The following is a 20,601-nucleotide window of genomic DNA, read 5'->3' as shown; positions in this document are numbered from 1 at the left end:
GGCATAGGCGGCTCCTTTATACCAACTTCATTGTTCCGAGGCGATTCGAATATCCCTCCTCCATCGCCTCGGTGATGTTTTCTAAAGAACTATTCCTTTGTCACGTTTCTTTGTGTAATGGCTTTTCGAGTTATGCTGCACGTTCGCGCTTTCTAATCTAGGCCAAGACGTTGACACTTACTTAATACTCCGCCACTCAAGGTTGCGTCGCTGTCGAGATATACCTTGCAACCTCAACCTCGAACCTCTTTTCCACGATTTGACGCCGAGACTACGTCCGATTTACGAACTCGAACCCTTCGACTGAGTCCTTATAGTATTAATCGCTCCGGGGGAGTAAGCCATCATGGCTTCTCTAGGCCATTCGCGGGCAAGCAGCGTAGCCACAGCAGGATCGCACTCTCTAGGAAACTCAGGCGCATTCAGTCATGGCTCGATACCGGGTGGCCATAGAGGGGGCGACTCTCCCTCGAAGGCTTCATTTCCGCATATCGACGATGTTATTGCTCCTCCTCAAAACCTAGGCCCTAATACGTCGGCCCGGAAGCTTCTCGAGATGGCCGAGACGGCCTTTCGACAAGCCGAGATGTCTCGAGAGTTTCGCAGACCGGCCATTGCTCTGAACGAATACATACGAGCCTCCATTGTCTCAATACAAACCCTCCCCAAGCACCCAGACTATCATGATCTTAGGGCCAGTCACGCGGACTTTAGGAGGGCTCATGCGAACCTGCTCGCCAAGATTAGCCAGCAGGATCCCATCTATGCTAAGATTAAGCAAGACATTATCGCAGACAACAAACGATCAGGTGTACAGCCACGGACAGTCCGTTCGAACTCGTCGCAAGGGGGGAGTCGGCCCCAGACCCCGTCAGGGTTGGCAGCGGATGGGACCATGTCGTCGTCAAAACCTCGCTTCAACGGGGCCGTCACCAATGGTTCTCCCGCTCGATCAAAACCAGCAATTCAACCAAAGCCCCAATCTCTACATGGGAACGCCATTAAACCCGGGGTACCAAAGGAAACTAGGCCAGTAAACCAAGATCTTGCTGCCAGATTCGCCAACCTAAGAGGCCCGCAAGCGTCACCTGGGCAAGACCCTCGTATAAAGACGCACCAAATAACACTTCCAAAACCAATGGGCCCTCGAGAGATGCCTCCTCCTCGGCCTCCCAAGGTTGGTATCGACACAAGTGTGCCAACTCTACCAAAAATGCCCGATGCAATCTACAGCCCTGCTCGTGGAAGCATTTCAGGAGAAGTAACAAGACCACCATCAAATACACCACGTAGCTTGTATCGTACGGCATCGACAGCTTCAGGCCCTGGAACGCCTAACGCCTCATCACAGTCACAACCTGACTATTTCGCCCCGACGCAAAGCTATTCCAACAACTCCATCCCTCCCGCCCCTCCAAGCAATCTGACGAGCTCTATCAAGATTCCTGATGGGCATACCATCTCCCCCGAAGAGTTGTACCAGGCCATGAAAGCCAAAGGCAGTATTCTGATAATAGATGTTCGAATGCGTGATGATTTCAACGATGGCCACATCATGTCATCGTCAACAATATGCATTGAGCCCAGTATCTTACTCAGACACAACCCCTCCGCAGACGATATCTCTGAAAGTTTGATCCTGTCACCCAACCAGGAGCAGTCTCTTTTTGAGCAGCGTAATATCTACGATCTAGTAGTTCTCTACGACCAAGACTCTCAAGATATTCCTCAACAACCACGAAATCAAGAAGATATGGCGATCATCTCTCTTCACCACGCCCTGGTCCATTTCAACTATATGAAAGAACTCAAAAACACGCCAAAGTTGCTTAAAGGAGGTCTAGATGCATGGATTGATCTGATGGGACAGGCGTCACTAGGGTCAACCACTTCAGCTGTGAGCAGATCAGGGCAACTTGACCGAAATCGAAACCGACAATCAGGTATCGAACGGGTGAGGTCCAAATATATCGTCAAACCTCTCAAACCGGACGAAGTCAAGGTCTGGCAAGAAACGCTCAAGCATGATGATGATATGCAAACTGCATCGTCGCCAAATTTTACTCGCACTACTGAAGACTTTCTGAGAAGGTTCCCACCAGTGTCCGTGGAACAGGAGTCGATGGTTTCCCCGGAGGAAAAGCCGCAAAACCGAGCAGTTTACGGGCTATCCCACAAGGTAGATTTATATACCGACCTGCCTTCGCCGCCTACAAGACCAGCGCCCGCTCTTCCACGTCGTAGCTACAGTGGCCTCACTGAGGGGCGTGATGAAAATGAGCTTTACGGAAACAACAACACGGTTGTACCAGCACGACCATCAAGAGTACCGACCATGAAATCCTTGGAGCACCAGTCGACGGGTGATTCAAACAGATTCTATACAGGGCTTAACAATCCCCATAACTGGTGCTATGCAAACAGCACACTTCAGAGTCTTCTTGCTTCACCCGATTTCGGCAAGATGCTGGCAAATTCGGAATGGGCCGCCAAATACAAGGCACCGAGGAAACAAGATGAAAAGATTGATCATCCTCAACTCATGATTCGCATTATCTCGAACCTGTTCCACTGGATGAACTCGGGCAAGTTCCAGGTTATGAAGGCTCAAACACTCATGGTAAGCTAAGGAATGACAAAAAAAAAAGAACGAAGCTGACTATGCCACAGGACTACTCGCGGCATCTATGCGAACAAAGTCGGAGCATCGAGCAGTTCGGTGGATCCCAGCAACAAGACGCTCAGGAGTTTATGAGTTTCATTCTGACACACCTCCACGATGAGACCAACATACGCCGAGACAGACAGGGCAATATCCCGCAGCCGGACACCTCTCGCCAAACACTACTGAAAGCTGCTATGCAATTCTGGAACAACCACCTCGAATACAACCAATCTATCGTTGACCGCTTCTGGCGTGGTCTTGAATTATCAACTGTTGAGTGCCTCGAATGCAGCACACGTACTTACATGTATACCACCTTCGACCTCATCACCGTCACGGTAGGCATGGGCCGTGGTATGACTCTTGAGCAGGCTTTCGATGAGTACGCCTCAAGTAGTCCTATTGACGACTTTGCTTGCGCCCGTTGCTGCCGCCCTACTCAGGCTCAACAGAGTCTCTCATTTGCTCGCTTTCCCACCCTACTCTGCGTCGCATTTCGCCGCTTCAACTATCAACCAGCCACAAGAGATACGCGCAAATCTACTGCGCCTATCACATGGGACTTCAACGACACTGACTTCACCCGCTACTTCCTGCCTCGAGGTGCTCGCGAGTCTTCATCCGGCACCGATCCCATGGACCCAGCCTTCACAGGACCCTTCCGCTACGAGGCTTATGCAGTCATTATTCACACCGGCAGTCAAATTAATAACGGGCATTATTTGGCATATGTGCGCGACTACACATCTCACGATCCGTTTGCTTGGTACTGCTGTAACGATACCCGTGTGTCAAAGGTTCGCATCGGAAGTGGAGATCGTGATGATGTTCAGGAAGACGTTTTTAAGTCTGGTCGAGATAAAGTCCCATATTTGGTCTTCTTCCGCCGCAAGGGCATGCGCTGAGCCCACCACATCTCGACGTGTGGCTACTAACAAAGCTCGTCTTGCCTATCCGGGTATCCCGTCGAGTACCCTGTTTCTCCGTCTATTTTCACAACGTGTTCTCGAAACGGTCAAGGAGACCAGGGGACGAATTCAATCATGGTATCGTCTCATGTTTCCCACTTTGTGCAGGTAAAGTGTTGCTTGTGTCCTGTGAGCGCCCCAATATTGGGAGCTCTCAAATACCCATCTAAGCACACACCCCTTTTAACGGCCGTCTTTTGCTTTCTAGCGCAAATGTTATGATTTTTTGGCCATAGCACTTTGCTAGGGTAGGTGGAAAGTTGTTCTCGGTCGCCTTTCGGCACACGTGCATTGTATCTAGCAAGCTGGTATCGCAGGGCATTGTACGGAGTGGGTAGCGTGAATCTTTCAGTATATCTGCTTGGGGAGTCATACATTTTCAATCAACCATGGCTCGGTGCACGGGGAATCTCTTTGTTGGGGGCAGCCTTGATATGTTCATATATATACCAACGACACTTGTTTTGTTTCAACTGACTGCTATGGTCATGCTCAACTCGGGTTTCTCACGAACGTGAAGTAGCTAGGTACTTATGAAACACTATCAACACTACCAAGTCGATTGGTTAGGTAGTGCCGCCGTGGCGTTGCAGTGATCGTGACTGCGTCCCTTTAACCAGTTGATCTGAGTTGGCAACTTCATGTAACGCAGAATTGAAATATTATCGGCTCATATCAAAACCAGCTTTGAGATACGTAATAGAGCAGGGTATTGGGAACAAGCACAATATGACCTGGAGCCTAGTTCCAGTGTCGTTACAAAATTTCCCTTCGAGATATCTTGGAGCCAACGCCACGACAATACATTAGACACTAAAAACAAAATCAAGCTAAAAGTCGATACACTCTCTCGTCTCTCTTTCGATCCTGGTATTCATCGTCTCAACTTCAAAACATGATGTTCCACAATTTCGTTGCATATCCGATTCTGTCGTTATCTACGAGCGCTCGAGCGTGGCAGAAATGTCCTTCTTGAAGTGCTCAGTGATCTTTCGTCGGTTAAGCTTCTGGGTGGCAGTGAGAAGTCCCTACAATGAGTTAGTAACACGTCTATGAGTGGCCAGAAAGCAGAGGGGTGTTCTTACGTTGTCTGAGGTCCATTCCTCGTCTGTAATCAAGACACCAGTAACAGTCTCCAGACTGCTCAAACCAGCACGCTTTGCAGCACCCTGAAGATCCTTGAGAACAAAGCTCACCATCTTGGGGTTAGTGTGGAGGGTGTGGAGGTTGTGCTCATCAATGCCTAGCTCCTTAGCCTTCTCTTGCACAACCTTTTCGTTGGGCATGATAACAGCGATGGGTCGTGAGTGCTCGGGGTCAGCGTGAACCATGACGTTGCCTACCGACTGCACACCACGATACACGGACTCAAGCTTCTCAAGAGCGATGTACTCGCCACCTTGCATCTTGACAAGATTCTTGACACGGTCAAAGACTCGGAGATGACCTTGCTCATTGAACTCTCCAATATCACCAGTCTTGAACCAACCATCAGGAGTGAGAGCCTTCTCCGTCTCCTCAGGGTCGTTCCAGTACTTGGTCATAACAGGCAGACCCCTGATCCAGATCTCGCCCTGAGGGACCTTGGCCTCAGTGGAGTAGCCCAGATCAGGGAGCGCAACGAGCTTGACATCGCATGCACAAGGAGTAGGACCAATGGCGTCGGGAGAGAACTCAAGTGGGCAGCCCAGTGAACCATTGGCGCAGGTTTCAGTGAGACCATAACCGGCCAACATAGGGGCAACGACCAGCGAGATGAAATTCTTTGTGCCGTCAGAAATACCACTGGCGCCATTCATAGTGAAGCGCATGCGACCACCCGTCAATTCGCGGACCTTGCCAAACACCAGGCTATCGAACAAGCCAGCCAATGGCAGCTTGTTCTTAGAAGCAAACGCCTTCCAGTTATAGGCGCCCCAGAACAGGTTCTTGAGAAGAGGGCTGGCAGCCTCCAACTTGGAGGTGATACCCTTCCTGACAGTTTCCCAGATTTGAGGAACACCGACCATGACAGTGGGCTTGAACTCGCGCATATCACCAGCGCAGTTCTTCATCGAGGCATCCGACAGTGTTCGAGGGTTACCGTATCCGAGCGTTCCGCCGATGTACATAACCAGGTTTTCGAGGGCCATTTCGAAGATATGGGCGAGGGGGAGGTAGGCAAGAATGCACTCCTTGTCGCTTACGCATTCTTCGACACAGGTGTACAAGCTGGTAACTGATGGGGAATGAATTAGTTAAATGAGTGCATCAAAGTAGGAAGTCAACATACTGCCAGCGACGAGACCCTCATGGGTGATGCAGGCGCCCTTGGGGAGACCCGTTGAACCAGAAGTGTACATGACGCAGTAAAGGTCTTCTGGCTTAGCCGGGTTGGGCTCGACGGGGTTCTCTTCACCAAGCTTTCGGAGTTCTTCCAAGGTGATGACCTTCAGGTCAGGGTGATCTGCCTTGAACTTTTCGAGCTCGCCTTCCTTGGAAAAGATGGTTGCGTCGTTGACGATAACGATCTTGACTGACGACTTCTTGATGGGTTCTGAAGCGGTCTTGAGAAGCTGCGAATCGACGTACATGGCGGCGCAGTTGGTTTGCACAAGAGAGTGCTCGACGCCGCTGGGGCCGAGTGTATCATATGCCGTAACGATCGAGATGGATTGAGAGGCAGCAGCGTGAGAGGTGGAAATCCAGCCGATGCTACATATCAAAGTTAGAGATAATCACAATAGGCAATCTGGTCTAAACATACCTGGTAGTGCCGAAAACGTGAAGCTTGTCCTCGCTGGTCAAGCCGACTTTCCTTAGACCGGAACCAATCTGTAGAACGCGCTCGAGATACTGCTTGTAAGTTAGGTATTCGTAGCCACTCAACTCAAAGTATGACCACTCCTTCTCGACTTCCTGGACCTCGCCATCAACGTTCTTCTTGATCTTCTTCTTCTCCTTGTGCATCTCGACCAACTTGCGAGCACCGACAGCGTGGTGGTTTGGGTAGAGTCGAGCACTACGCTCGACAATTTGGAAGACAGTCCTAGCATCGGGGGCAGGATAGTTGACGAGACCGTCCTTGGCCTTGGGATGACGTCGAGGAATGGTTTCGCCAGGAATCTTCTCGTAGCCAGGAGCCTCGATGGTAAAAGGAGCCTTGTGCACTTGGTACAGCGGCATGACGCCCGACTTCCAGTCCGCCATGTTGACTGCGCGGGAGTTTACGTAGGAGGGTGTATGTGTGTGTGTATGTGTATGAGGAAGCTGGTGATGAGCACCGTGCAGATAAGAGTGAAGATGAGGATGCAGGTGAGGGTGAAGCAAAAGAACTTCACAGAATGGTCTGCGATGACGACAGTGGGGGACGAGGTTATCGCGAAGTGAAAGGAGAAAAAGGGAAGAAGGATGAAGAGGGAGGCCGGTGCAATTAATGCGAGGAAGGGACGGGAAGTAAAGCCACGGACACGACGTAGGAGACAGAGAAAGCGCGGCGCAGGCGTGAGCGTGGAGAATGTCAATTGGCATAGAAGCAACTGCGAGAGAGCACCTCAACCAAACCTAAGCTAGGTAGGTTGGAGCTACTGCCCACTGCCCGCAGGAAAGGCACGGCACGGCACACCAAAGCAGTACCGCAAAAGCCCGGGCCAACTGGAAGGTGGAGCGCCAGCATGTTGCTCAAAGTACTCCGAGGTACCCATAGACCACAAGGGTAGGATTGTATCTGTCTCCGGTTTTACACTGGCAGTAAGTATAACATAAGTTGAAGTACTGATCTTGAGGCTAGTTAAACAGATCGATTCATCTGGTTAATTAATAGATAGATGCTAAAGTTCTAATTCTCCCTAATCGATAGCTACGTCAGTATAGTCCCTGCCCCTGCACCTATATCTTCTGAGTCACTTTGAATAGGTAGGTAGACCTGAGATGAATGAGTTTCCTACTTCCTACTTGGTGTAGCGATGAGAAACCAGGGCATAACAATATTGTTTATGATAGGCACAGATATACCTACATCATCACCAGAGCTTAAGCCCCTCTTGACAGACGAGTAAAATGGATAAAGACGCTCTTGTTTACACCAGATAAGAAGTTGCAATGTTGCAGCAATAACTGGACCAGCTACAAGCTCCACATAAACGTAATTCAGTTGTCTATGGCGACGGCCCTAGATTGGCATCTTCAGTAACCTCAGGGATAGCTTATGATCCTTGAGAAAATCTTTTAGTCAATTGCAATTCATGTGAAAATAGGGTTCAAGTTTCGTACCATAAACTTATCGTTTTGCTAGGAGAGTTTCATAGCAATTTCCCTGTACAACGGAAAAAAAGGTACGCTCAGGTACGACTTAGGATTAAAAGGCCACCTAAGCCTTTTTAAGATTAGCTCGGGGCATCTTTCGACGTAGCTACAAGGAAGTGCTCAGGCGCCAAGCCCGCTGGGGAAGCAGCAAGTCGGTTACTCATTGCGTCACGAATGGAGCCTCCAAATTTGCTTGGGCTGGTAGGTTTGCGACCTACCACGTACATTCAACCAAGGAGAGACAGGACAGGACAACACAAGACTATCAACAAGGCAGCAAGTGGTCGTCATCATGAGCAATGAGGCAAGGCAGAAGGCAGTATTCGGTAGCTTCGGCTGGTGCATTGATTGCTCAACGTCACTAGCAAAAAATCAGATCTACCCACCAGGTATTGTCACCATACAAGCGAGACTGGGTTAGGGTATCCTAGGAGGGTCTGCTCGGTCTTAGGTTGTTGTATCACCGGATCTTAAAACCCTCGCTGAGGCTTGGCCGTTAAGGCTAGTTGGTGTGTGTGCCCTCGAGCCCCTCGTCTTCATTCCTCAAAGGGAGACCGTCTGTACCCAGTCGGATATTGGTCTCTATGAGTCAAGGTACTGCTAAGTATATGTCAACTTGATGCAAGTCAGCAGTTGTCAGCACCTTATTAGCTACCGACGTGCAGCTACGTTGTGGTTTCTATACTTGTTGATCAGGAGCAGGACAAAATTATCGAGGTTTGAAATAATAGAATACGGATATCTATACCAACCTATCTTAGTGAGCACCGTGCATCTACTTTTCTGCCAGGATCCATGGCTACCCAGCTACCCTATCGTGCCTTGACCCTCTTATAACGCCACAATTCACACTCAATTACTCTAGACTCCAAAATTATCTGGGCGTGCCCAGATAATTAGCGCCTACCTGGGCTTAGGATAGTGGTAGTGAGGAAACAAACAGCTCCTAGCCGATGCAGTAACTTGGTCCAGGGTCTATAACATGGATGTACAATGACTACTGTACATCATGTATCTATAGCCATAGTTAACGAAGAAAGTGATATTCTTCAATGTGTTCCCCTGACATGCGAGATATTTCTCAAGGCAGGTAATATTACTTGTCGCCGTTATCAGCATATCTCCAACTCCGATACTGTAATCTGGAGCTCTTTGTCACCAGCCACCTCACTTGAACTTGATTGTAGACCACTTTAACCAAATTTTATTCATGCCAGATTCATCAAGACGCATATCATCGGATCCACCACCAAAACCTCCGGATGCCATCCCCCGCCATGGCTCCCCGGACTCTTCAAGGAAGGTTGTGGTCGTGGGTGGGTGCTTGTCAGATTGGATCTGACGCCAGTCAATCAGCTGCGTTGCGTTACTTTGCCCTGACCAGCCGAGGTGATGCAGACTACAAGACGTTCATGTGGCATGTGTTAATGACAGGATGGATATCCGCATGCCCTTGTTCTTCTCGGTCAAACAGCATTCTGAACCAATCTTGTTGGTCTGTATCCCTCAGGTCTTGACTTTATTCAAACATAGCCACTCTAGGTCTTCTTGGCGTGTAATTTTGCGTGCATATGGACGCCACCATTAGAAAAGCCAAGCATTCATTAGGTTACCCCATATTTAAGCTTGCTCACAGCCAAGACTGGGCGGTGGTCAGGTGTTGCTGGTGAAGAGGGGCAGGCCAGACGATGTCTGTTTTTGTGATAAAGAAGGTTGCCGAATAGTCTACATTGCTTGAAACCCCTGCCTGTCTTGAGTCAATAAGCGTCTATAGTAACTCTTGAGTGCAACTTCACAATGCCTGTCAGGATGGTTGAATGACAAGAGGCCCGCTGACTAACAAAATTGTACAACCACTTAGTGCTTCTGTTGATTGACGATACCAAAGGACCTCGAAAGTTGACGAAACAAAGTAGAAACAAAGCTGAGCCATGAACTTAAAGACCCCATGATGAAACCAAAAAGATACCAACAACCTGAAGGAATTCATGGTCCTACCTTCAAAGTGTCATAGCAAACAAAAGCCATGCGGTGAGTGTCATGATACAAGACGGAGAGTCTGATCATAAGGCTTTGTTCTTAATCTTGATTCTTCCATGAGACAATTTAGTTATAGTGAGCTTCGTTTCAATAATGGAAAGCCTCTTTAAGCTAAGGAGGCCTTGATGTAACTTGAGGGTGAAACTATCCGCTCATGAGAGAGATTTTGATCAAGATAAGTGAGATTCACTCATTTACTCAATTCGTTCTGCCAACCCTGGCCTTTGATCTGTCACCTATCAGGGTATGCGATAGATTGTGGTCAAGAAATATTGCATATGTTCTTCATTGCTTATTGCTTCTTGGACCCTGTTTTTAGCGTCTTTGCAGATCTGTCACCAAACTTTTGTGATGATTCAGGGGTATTACTACCTAAGGTTGTGACTACTGCCGCCACAATCTTCCAATAAGGACTGGCTTGTCTCATGCAACTGAGCCCGTTTATCGCAGGGCAATCTATCTTGCATCAATATCCATTGCATTGTCACCGCAATGGAAGCATCACAGGCATTAATTACAAATGCGCTTAATTACAATGCAGCACAGAAAATACTAATTAAAGAATGTCGTAAACAAAAAGCCACTTGCCTACTTTATCAATACTTTAGTTACTCAGTATTTCGCCTACAAGACACGCGTACCTAGAGGCGGGTCAATTGAGCGATTTAAAGCCGTTCATTGGTCGCCGTAATGTTGGAATGGGAGCTCTCAGGGGCAGAATGACCCAAAATTACATCGGAAATGGGGCTTCCGCTTCACTTGACGAAGAACTAAAAGCTAAAACTCGAGCGTCTCGCCTCGTGTTTCTGTTTCTTGTGTTTGCTGGAGACTGGAATCTGGTGTTCAATTCCTTCTTCAACATCTCATATTTGACATATAAACCCAAAAGACTGTCACACAGCTCATCTCATTATGGTGGTCCGCAGAAGCACTGAGCGCTCCAACGACTGGCTAAAGCCCGTCGACGATGATGAAGATGACGGCTTCCTCGGCTTGGCAGAGGATGGAGATGCTGAATCAAAGGGAATCCTCGATGAGGGGAACAGATCGACGCTTAACTTGACGACTTCTGAGCTTCCCGTGTATATGACAATTCACCGGTAACCTTGACCCAATCCCTGCGGAGCCACAAGAGCCTGTTCAGTCTCCATGGTGAGCCATTGTATAAGCCCACCTCGGAAACTGTCCTCTCTGGTGTGAGATATCAGTGTGCTAACATTTCTTGAGTGCAGAGTCCGGCGTTTAGTCCTTGCGAGTATCGGTAAGTCTCATCCCTTGGACTATCATGAATATTGTAGCTAACAACGCACAAAGATGACCCTTATACTATGGAACACTTTAGAGATCCAAAGATGAATGCTCTTGTTGTAAGACCATTGGTTGAAAGACTTTATAACCCAGACGATATCTCGGTTGGTAAGTTGGCCAGACAGAATCTCTCTTCCAATTTTCCCAGACTTACCGCTCTTTAGTCTACTGTCTATTGGCAAACCGTGTCTCTTTCCTAAGAGACCAATCTGCAGAAGTTCATCAAAGTGTTAACCAAGCTCGTGCGATCCTGTGCGAGCTACTTGCCAGTCGAGTCCTCCGTCGTTTCCATGAGGATAACCCAGGACCCCAAGGCCTTTTGCTGCTATCCCATATCCTCGTCGAGGGGTTCGATCCATTCCAGGGGGCCCCTAGTCACATGGAGCGGCCAGCCAACCGTCCTCAGTGGCCTGGAGCTTCTCAAGATAGCCCTGGATCTGAGAGAAAGCTTACGGCACTGGAGTTAGCAATCGTCTCAGAAAGCAAGTTCTTCATTAGCTCTGCGGCCTGTCAGCGAGCTGTCGACGCTGTTCATAATGGACAGATCATCTATACACCACTATCGTTCATGGATTTCCTTCCGGATTACTACAAACGACGACCTATCTCACTTTATGATCCTCGAACCGCACCCCTGCTAAATCACCACCGTCTCATCGTCCCTCGCAACCGAAATCTGATCGAACTTGTCCATTTTATTATTCTTCTGGTCTTGTATGTCATGACCATGGTCTCACGCCACTCTGAAGTCAACATGTGGGAGTTTGCCTTTTGTATCTACACCTTCGGCTGGCTCCTTGAGAAGATGGCCGCCATTATCGAGCACGGCTGGGCAGTCCACGCCCAAAATCTATGGGCCTTTTTGGATATTACATTCGGTTCTATCTTTGGTGCCTACTTCATTCTCCGCATCTACGATTTTCTGCTCGATCAGCTTCACTCCGGCTATGGATTACCGATATTGTGTATTGCAGCGCCTGTTATGTTGACTCGAGTCGCTTTCAACCTGCTGCCTAACAACTTGGTCTTCATCTCAGTTCACGCCATGATGAAGGACTTTACCATGTTGACGTTTCTCGCTACTTGGTGTTTCACTGGCTTTCTACTTGCTTTGCAGTGGCTTGTTAGTGCTAGCAACGATGGCGATGAGGAGTTCAGTTGGTATGTCGTGGGCAAGTGGATGCTTTGGATCTGGTTCGGTCTTGATGGTGAAGGAATCGAGGAGTCAGTGCGTTTCCACATTATCATCGGTCCTGCACTCATGATTGCCTTTGCGTTCCTCGGCAACACACTCTTCCTCACTATCCTTATCGCTATGCTTACAAACACTTTCTCCAAGATTGTGGCCGACGAAACCGCTGAGATTCAGTTCCGACGCGCTGTCTTGACATTTGAAGGTGTCAAGAGCGACTCAATCTTTGCCTACCCTCCCCCTTTCAATATTTTGGCTCTCATGACGCTTCTACCCCTGAAGCTTGTCACCTCAGCCCGAATCTTCCATATTGTGAATGTAGCTCTGATTCGAACTCTCAACATGCCTACTCTTCTCCTCATCAGCTTTGTGGAGCGACGCCGTCTTTGGATGCAGTCCAGACGTGCTGCCGGCAAGAGATCCAAGTGGCAATTCACTTCCCTATCGCCTCACAACGATGTCCAGGCTGTTTTCAAGTCTGTCCCGCCAACCGAAATCTCCGACATCATCGATCAACTCGACCCCTTGGGGGAAGTCCCTATTCTTGAGGACGATCTGATGCCGACAATGACAGCCGATAACTCACAGTCCAAGTTGAGACGAGTCAGGATGTTGCAGCGAGAGGGACACCGACGAACAGGCGGAAACGAAGAAACATGGAGTAGCGCAAGTAGCGTTCAGGATGAGTAACTTGATATTGATAATTAGAACTATGAAGCATTGTAACGGCGAAATGGATATGGTGGATTTGAGGTATGGCATATATTTGTGTACACGGTTGATGGTTTTTCTAGACGAGTAGGAGTTATATATAAATAGAATGGGACGAAAGCAACACATTGATTTGTTCAATCTTTACATTTCTCACGAATGAAACAAAATCGAATATGTACAAAGTATAATACAGCTTGCTTAATTGCTTGTTTGTCGTTTCGGCTGGTTGTCTTGTTGGACGAAGGTGAAGAAAGAACACTGCATTATCGCGGATTTTTTACGCATTTATTCTGATATAGAGTTTTTACTGAAATCTTGTATTGTGAAGCCTTGTGGCCTTACTGATATATTTATTGTTTACCTTTATTGTTGAAATCATAGGTTTCTACTGGGAAAGTTGGCCTCCTAAGTCTTAGGGTATAAAAATAAGTAGTCTACCTAAGAACTATAGCCTAAGGAGCGTAAAGTGGCCTAATAATTTCGTCTCGTATGCTTCCAGCGGTCAATTTTTCTGATACCCTGAGGTCTTGGTATAAAAAGAGCTTGGGTGGGTCTTAGCTGATGGATGGCCCCGCGGTCATGGGCCTTGACGGGAGCTAATGTACGACCCAAACTTTAGAGCAACAACATCATCAAAACTTGACTGCATCCAACAAACAAAGAAGATAAAGGAAATCAAGCTCAATTGCCCGAATCGAGGTACGCCTGAAAACTTCCAAGATCACTCGAAAACGAAACACCTAGCGAACACCCACAGACCGAGCCATCATGACACCAGGCGGCGAGAGCCAACCGCTGTCCCTGCGACCGCCTCCTGTCGCCGATCGCAAACCTCGAAACATCGCCGAATTCATTGCGCGAGTTAACGCGCAACCGGGTGGCTTTCGAGCTCTATCAGAAGCTAAACTCAGGGAGGAGATTGCTCAAGAGAATGCGACAAACGGAGACTCCCAAGAGAAAGACGTAGATATGGACGAAGCCGACGAAGACGACGACGAAGAGGATCAGGATGCGACCAGAGATCCCCAAGAAGTGCGCATGGAGATGTTCAAGAACCTTGAGTATGGGAAACCCTTTCTGTCTAGGAGAATTTGATCCTTGATCTCAATTTGCCGTTGAAGCTAACATCTTTCAGCATCGCAGGAAATACGGCCCTCCTTACCCTCGACTTCCTCTCCCTCCTCATTTCGAAGCAGAACCCTACACAAGCCGGCATTACCCTCTCCCAAGGCCTACGCGACATGGTGGGAATCGGTACGATAGGCGCTGATAAGCTCGACAACTCGCCCATTACCCTAGCCAAGGCACAAGAGCAGGAGAATATAGCACTTGGCTTCACGTTGATGCAAACCAACAAGGTACGCGACGCTGCCGAAGCTGCGAGCTCTGTCCTCCAAAAGCAAGTCACGGCCGAGGGAAAGTACTGGGAGGATATCGTCGCCGTCCAAAAGTCGGGGTGGTCTATAACTAGGGTTCCCATGGAGAGGCACACACTGGGTGTTCGATTTGGCTTCTCGGAAGGCAAGTCTCCACCATGAATACCGGCCGCGGTTTTACTAACGCGCTCGATAGCTGCACCTGAATACAGAAATAGCCTTGCACCCATGAGGAGAGGTGCCGACGGGACAGTCCAGCTTGACTGCGGTAAACTGGGAGGAGTTTCGGAGAGAGTCGTGGTGACGTTCGAGAGGGACGGTAAAATTGCTGGTCGCTCTGCTTTACCAGCCGAGACAGCTCTCGATGCCCCCCTTGAAGAGCATGTCCTGGAAGCTCGAAACACCATCTTCTCACAAGAGCTTTGGCATGAGCTTACGCGAGAAGCCCGTACCCTGGCAGCATATGATGTTAAGCCAGCTGGCTCCCGGCTTACCTGCGACATTGATCCAGGGTCCAAGTCAAGAATCATCCTTGAGTTGGTACCACTCGGCACTTATGCTTCGTCAAACGATGGCCTTCCAGACAACCACATCGCTGAGGCGATATCGCTATCTTTACACATTCTCCTGGGTTATGCCCACAGACAAAACGAACTGCTAAGGACACGTCCTATGCCTCCTCATATCCCACGATCTCGAGGCCAGCAAACACATGCCCTTCTTCGCCCTATCATCGCCCGTCTCATGCATTTTAGTAACGTCAGGATTGTTACCCAGCATGTTGGCGACCTTGTCAAGTCGCTACAGCGAGCTGGAATCCTCTCTAATTTCGTTCTCAGCACCCCCAAAATGTCCCCCTCAGATTCAGACACCTCAACTCAAGGACCTAACCAACTCGCGTCTTCGCAGGCCATGATCAAGAATATGCTGAACCATATTGAATTCAACATAAAACTTACCATACTCCCCAACATCACCTGCACTGTTCGTGGCCGCACATTTCAAGTTCCTGTCACAGCGACCCATTACACTGTGATTTTACCGCACAATTCGCCACTATCATCTGTTTGCGCCCCCTACAAAGAAGGATACCCCGACCCCAACGCTTTGGCCGATTATCTCGGCACCGCCGCCACGCGTCTGCTCGTAGAGCACTACCTTTCCAACCTTTCGTCTCCATGGACGCGGAGTATCCAGGGCAACGTCATCCGTAACCGAAGCAGTGAGGAGTTTGAGTTGTCGTTTGCTGTTACAGAGACGTCAGACTTACGTGTGAGAAGCACATCTTTGGTTGACGGTAAGCTGGCGCGCCAGGAATGGACGTGGTCGGACGATGGTGAAAAGGAAAGTGTGCAGGCTATAGTCGATCAAGTGATCCGAAGGATATCATCACAAGATGGGATCTAAACTCCGGGAAACCAGGGCAGGATAGAAGGGACTGTGGTTTGGATTTTTACCAGACATGAGACATTGCCTACGAAGTCCTGGAAGAGTATTTCTTGTCGATGAAAAGAGAGACATGGGCTCACTCAAAGAACTAGACGATGGGTTTCGAGATGCCATCCCGTATGTGCCAACAGTTGGATAGACCTTTGGAACAGAACATACGCAGAAGCACACCCTTACACGTCGTATGCAGCATGGCATACATAATAGAATTTCGTTAGCTAGTTCCTACAGCAAATAATCCCTGCCATGCCTTTCCGCGTTGCCCTACCACCTGAGAGCATCGCGTGTGGACAGCCAGCATTGCTCAGATGCCGTTTACGTCCAAAATCCCCAGAGCTCTCGACATGTTGGCTTCTTGGACTGCAATCAGTCTCCTGGCTTTCCACATCTCTGGGAGAAATGAGAGCCGTGGTAACGATGCTGTCCCCTTCCTCGACTCTAAAAAGATCTCAAGAAAAAAGTTTGCCTTCTTCCACAACATAAAGTAAATCGTCGGCACCTTGCCGACATTCCATTAATGACCATGCTTGTCTAATCGCGAATGTTGAAAAGATTTCTAAGGTCGTTTTCGCTCAGTCTTCCAATGTATGCACCTTGGTTCTCGTCCAGGGCCGCTTCGACCATTTCTTTCTTCTTGTTCTGAAGATCAACAATGCGATCTTCGACCGTTTCCTTTGTCAATATACGGTACACCTTGACTGGCTTCTGCTGGCCGATACGATATGCACGATCGACAGCCTGCATCTCGATGTAAGGGTTCCAGAAAGGGTCCATAATAATTACCCGAGAAGCAGCAGTAAGGTTGAGGCCTGCGTTGCCAGCTTTGAGAGATACCAACATTACTTTGACGTCCTTTCCGTCACGGAAATTGTGAGCGGCGATATTGCGTTGGGTTGCCGACATGGACCCGTCGTAACGTTCGGCTTTGGCCATGTTCTCGCGCCGCATGGCCACCTGTAGAAGATCGAGTAACAGAGTCCATTGAGAGAATATGATGGTCTTCTCTCCGGTAGCTTCGATTTCCCTGAGGAGATTCAAGCACTCCGTCACTTTAGAAGCAGGCTCCCAGGTCTTGCGCAAGTACCTCATGTACTTTTTGTACGCGTCGCGGTTCCTGCAAGCCTCTTTGCGCAGGGTCTTGAGCATCGATGGTCTCACGTCCAGTGCTTTCTCTTTGCCCTTTCCTTTCGCCTTTGCTTTGCGCTTCTTTCTGGTTGGTGCCTCGTCGTCAGAAAGATCGTCGTTAACGATAAAATCCTTGAGGTTGCCTTGCTTATCAACCTCATCGTCAGATTCGTAGTCTGAATCGCTCTCCGAGTCTTCACTCGTGTTAGTTTCCTCAACAACTTCCTCCTCTTTATCAGATTCTTGCTCGATGGTTTCGGGCATGTGCACCTGCTTAAAGACATCGTACGAAAAGCATTTAGTAGGGTCAAAGTGGCCACGACAGACAGGGCACCTAGCCCGGCTGCTTTCGGTCCCTTCCTGTAAGTTGCTTGCGTGAGCACTCTCGGCAATGCGGACAAGGCACTCGCCGCAGCTATCATGCCCGCAAGGAACAAAGAAGCTGGGACATTGAACAGCGTCGTAGCAGATAGGGCACTCGAAGGATTCGATACCCTTGATTCTTTCAACGATGGCTTCATCGAGCTTTTCGACAACCTTTTTTTTCTCCTCGTCAGAGACTGCAGATGGCGCGTCGTCGACGTCGAGGTTGAGATGCGGATGGCAACAAGCTTGACGAAGACGGAGTAGAAGGACAAGAATATTAGAGTAGTTCTTGCTGACGGATCTCTCACGAATATACTTGCTGACCAATACTTGGGCATTCTTTTCCAATTGAGTGTAGAAGTCAAGCTCCTCAGGAGAGAATGTAGCATAAACGATTTCCTCAGTCTTCTCCGGCAGCCTGAGGATGGGTTTGCCATCGAGTAACGAGTTCTTCTTGCGGCGAAGCATGATGGCTTTGAGAAACACTTGCAGTTTCCTCATTGCAGTGCTTTTCGGGTCACCATTGCGGCCGAACAGTCGTCCGAAAGACTAGAGTAGTGAGTGTTAGTGGCGAGTAATCGTCAAGATCAATAATGGCATACCTGACGGAAGTCTTCCCACTTGCAGTAGGGTCTGATTCTGAGAAACTTGACCAGCGAGTAAAGTTCCAAGACACCATTCATCATAGGTGTTCCGGTGAGGCACCATCGGTGAATTGACTTGAGTTGAGTGCATGCCTTGGCAGCTTGTGTCTTCTCGTTCTTGATACACTGCGCTTCATCCAGGATTACGCGGTAAAATTTAGCCTTGGGATGCAGGAGTGGGAAACTGAGGCTAGGAGTTCTGTGATTCCAATCGATTTGATCCTCTTCCTGATTTTCCTCTAGAAACTTGTCAAGACGTTTGAGTTCGTGTGAGAGTGAGCCGTAGGTGGTCAAGACCACGTCTTTTGTGAGCAGCTCGTTTATCGAAGTCCGTTTACCGTGGTGCACATATACCGATAGATGGTGAGATTGTTTGGTTTTGGTGGCGATCTCCTCCTCCCACTGGCGAATGAGAGCGACGGGAGCGACAATCAAGTTTGTCTGTTTGGTCAGTGCTGGGTTTGTTGCTAGGTTTTAAATACGTACCTTGGGTCGAGTCGTCGCTGGGCGAGCCAGAATGAGGGCGAGTGTCGAAATCGTCTTTCCTAACCCCATGTCGTCTGCGAGAATACCGCCCTTGCTTGTACCTGACTCCATCTTCTTCATCCAGGCAAGGGCAATATCCTGGTGAGGATACAGTGGTCTCTTTAATCCGGCCGGAGCCTCCCCTAGACCTGCCTTTGGTAGATCCATGTCGGAAGAGATGTTTGCGAGTAGATTCTCAAGCTCCTTTGCGTCCAATTGAGGCCCTTGAAAAGTGGCATAAGGATCGTGATCAGGATCCTGCATCCATTCTCTGAGCTGAGTAGGCAATGGATTGCCACCGCCATCTACTCCGTTGGTAAGATCGAACCTATTCGTCCGCCCAATAAGCTCGCTCAAAGACGACGGACTTGCAAACGAGCCTGGTACAAATGAAGGAGGAGGTCTGTACGAAAGACCGGGCATGCCGGCCAGATGAGGTGAATGATGAACATCCTGTCTAGTCAAATCTGGATAGCCCATACCCATGCCAGGGAACAGTTGTTCCGCGCGACCTATAGGACGGGGAGCACGAGCAACAGACCCCTCAAAGATAATATCTGGCTCTTCGTTGTTGGTGTTGCGGTACGAAGGGGCTGGCGGAGGTATGTATTGGGGGCCTAGTTGTCTTTGGGGGATTCTAAAAGCTGGACCAGCGGCCGGATCATCCCAGCGTGTATCGTAAGCACCAGGCATACGAGACGGGCTCTCTTCGTCGGGGACTATGGGGCCGGCTGGAAGCTGACTGCCCATTATCCGTGTGAAGGCATTGTTCTGAGGAGACTGTGTTGTCATCTGGTCAGAAGAGTCTTGGCTAGAAAGAAATTTTGCAAACGCTCGGTCCGAGTGTTCTTGTTTTTGCCTCTGCTCGGCCTTGATCTGTTCTGCGATAAAATCATCATCATCCCTAGAATAGTTTTGTTAGCTTGGGAGCTGTTTAAAATGCTGAACAATTTACCCAGTAAGGTCAATGAAGTCAACAGATCCATGATCGAAGCTATTGATGGCCGGCACATCTGAGGTCAAATCCTCGAACGGAGTAGGAGAGAACCGGCGAGATTTTGCTTGATTCTCGTGGGTAGATAGATGAGCTGAGTCGGCTCCCCTTTTCCGGCTCGGCAAGGCGTAGGAGATGTTCCCATACTCCGTAGCAGGATTCATGACGCGAGCTGTATCTCGTTGTCGCCCACCTGGAGAAAAATCAGCCCAAAGCTTAGAGAGGTTTCACACAGAGAGAGCAAGAGTTGTAGAAAATTGAGTGAGTGTATTCCTGCTAAATACATGTGGTGTTCTTTGTCAAAGAGCAGGCAACCATGTTTGGATGAAACACAACAGTGAATCACAGCAAGACCGAAAGAGCTGCAAACATCTGGTGTTGGGGTGACAGATCTTGGGTTTAAGACAACCTTTTGCATAGGGTTCGAACAAAATCATGATAAGAATACATACCTGAACTGGAGGATACACTCGAAGAACCTTTCGGCGCATGGGTTTTTTGAAGGACTTCACTGGCTGGGGGAAAATTAGTTCATTTACAAAGAAGAGATGGTGCCCAACATATGCTTGTGGACGATACATACGTATTTTTGATTGTTTTTTCTGTCTCAAATCTCGAAGTTGCTTTTTAAGGCGAGAAATCTCCTCACGGGCATCTTGTCGCATTTCCTCCGCTCCGTCGTAGTCGGCACCATCAAGGGAATCAAGCACGACAGTTTGCACGGTTAACTCCTCCTGGACCTGAATCTCTTCCACACTCATGGAGGCGGCGTCCTCGTCGGCCATCTTAGGCTGTAGCCTGCAGGAAGGCGAACGAGACAGTGTACAAGCGCAGTATCATCCGAGAGGCTCTCGGTCAGCGACAGCAGCAGGCTACAGGGGGCAAGGGGCTGGCCATCAAGATTTGGGTACACAAGGCGACTTGAGTGGCTGACCACGCTCGATACTGTAG

The 20,601-nt window shown here is 48.9% G+C and overlaps 5 protein-coding genes across 5 annotated transcripts; 3 read left to right on the top strand and 2 right to left on the bottom strand.

Annotated features, from left to right (window-relative positions):
- Window positions 1–254: 254 nt before the first annotated feature.
- EDB82DRAFT_137705 (uncharacterized protein) lies at window positions 255–3,645 on the top strand. The gene is made up of 2 exons (XM_025733550.2): window positions 255–2,620; window positions 2,671–3,645. The coding sequence occupies exons 1-2, from the start codon at window positions 347–349 to the stop codon at window positions 3,568–3,570; spliced, it is 3,174 nt and encodes a 1,057-aa protein (XP_025584445.1). The 5' UTR covers window positions 255–346; the 3' UTR covers window positions 3,571–3,645.
- A 926-nt stretch (window positions 3,646–4,571) lies between these two features.
- EDB82DRAFT_523380 (uncharacterized protein) lies at window positions 4,572–6,822 on the bottom strand (the record flags this gene model as incomplete). Its single annotated transcript, XM_025733549.1, has 4 exons — window positions 4,572–4,661; window positions 4,719–5,851; window positions 5,906–6,327; window positions 6,380–6,822. The coding sequence occupies 4 exons, from the start codon at window positions 6,820–6,822 to the stop codon at window positions 4,572–4,574; spliced, it is 2,088 nt and encodes a 695-aa protein (XP_025584444.1).
- A 3,895-nt stretch (window positions 6,823–10,717) lies between these two features.
- EDB82DRAFT_443762 (uncharacterized protein) lies at window positions 10,718–13,421 on the top strand. Its single transcript, XM_025733548.2, has 4 exons — window positions 10,718–11,057; window positions 11,190–11,218; window positions 11,272–11,373; window positions 11,430–13,421. The coding sequence occupies exons 1-4, from the start codon at window positions 10,870–10,872 to the stop codon at window positions 13,145–13,147; spliced, it is 2,037 nt and encodes a 678-aa protein (XP_025584443.1). The 5' UTR covers window positions 10,718–10,869; the 3' UTR covers window positions 13,148–13,421.
- Window positions 13,422–13,939: 518 nt separating this feature from the next.
- EDB82DRAFT_544866 (subunit 17 of mediator complex-domain-containing protein) lies at window positions 13,940–15,954 on the top strand (the record flags this gene model as incomplete). Its single annotated transcript, XM_065609424.1, has 3 exons — window positions 13,940–14,232; window positions 14,307–14,692; window positions 14,744–15,954. The coding sequence occupies 3 exons, from the start codon at window positions 13,940–13,942 to the stop codon at window positions 15,952–15,954; spliced, it is 1,890 nt and encodes a 629-aa protein (XP_065464569.1).
- Window positions 15,955–16,098: 144 nt separating this feature from the next.
- Window positions 16,099–20,435, bottom strand: EDB82DRAFT_554224 (RING-13 protein; the record flags this gene model as incomplete). The annotated part of the gene is made up of 6 exons (XM_025733546.2): window positions 16,099–18,036; window positions 18,090–18,572; window positions 18,618–19,560; window positions 19,612–19,843; window positions 20,103–20,165; window positions 20,234–20,435. 6 exons carry the CDS (start codon window positions 20,433–20,435, stop codon window positions 16,528–16,530), a joined length of 3,432 nt encoding a protein of 1,143 aa, XP_025584441.1. The 3' UTR covers window positions 16,099–16,527.
- Window positions 20,436–20,601: the final 166 nt, after the last annotated feature.

This window comes from Fusarium venenatum (genome assembly GCF_020744135.1).
Source record: "Fusarium venenatum strain MPI-CAGE-CH-0201 chromosome Unknown EDB82scaffold_2, whole genome shotgun sequence".
Taxonomy (NCBI): Eukaryota; Fungi; Ascomycota; class Sordariomycetes; order Hypocreales; family Nectriaceae; genus Fusarium; species Fusarium venenatum.
This window is presented reverse-complemented; position numbering and strand designations above follow the sequence as displayed.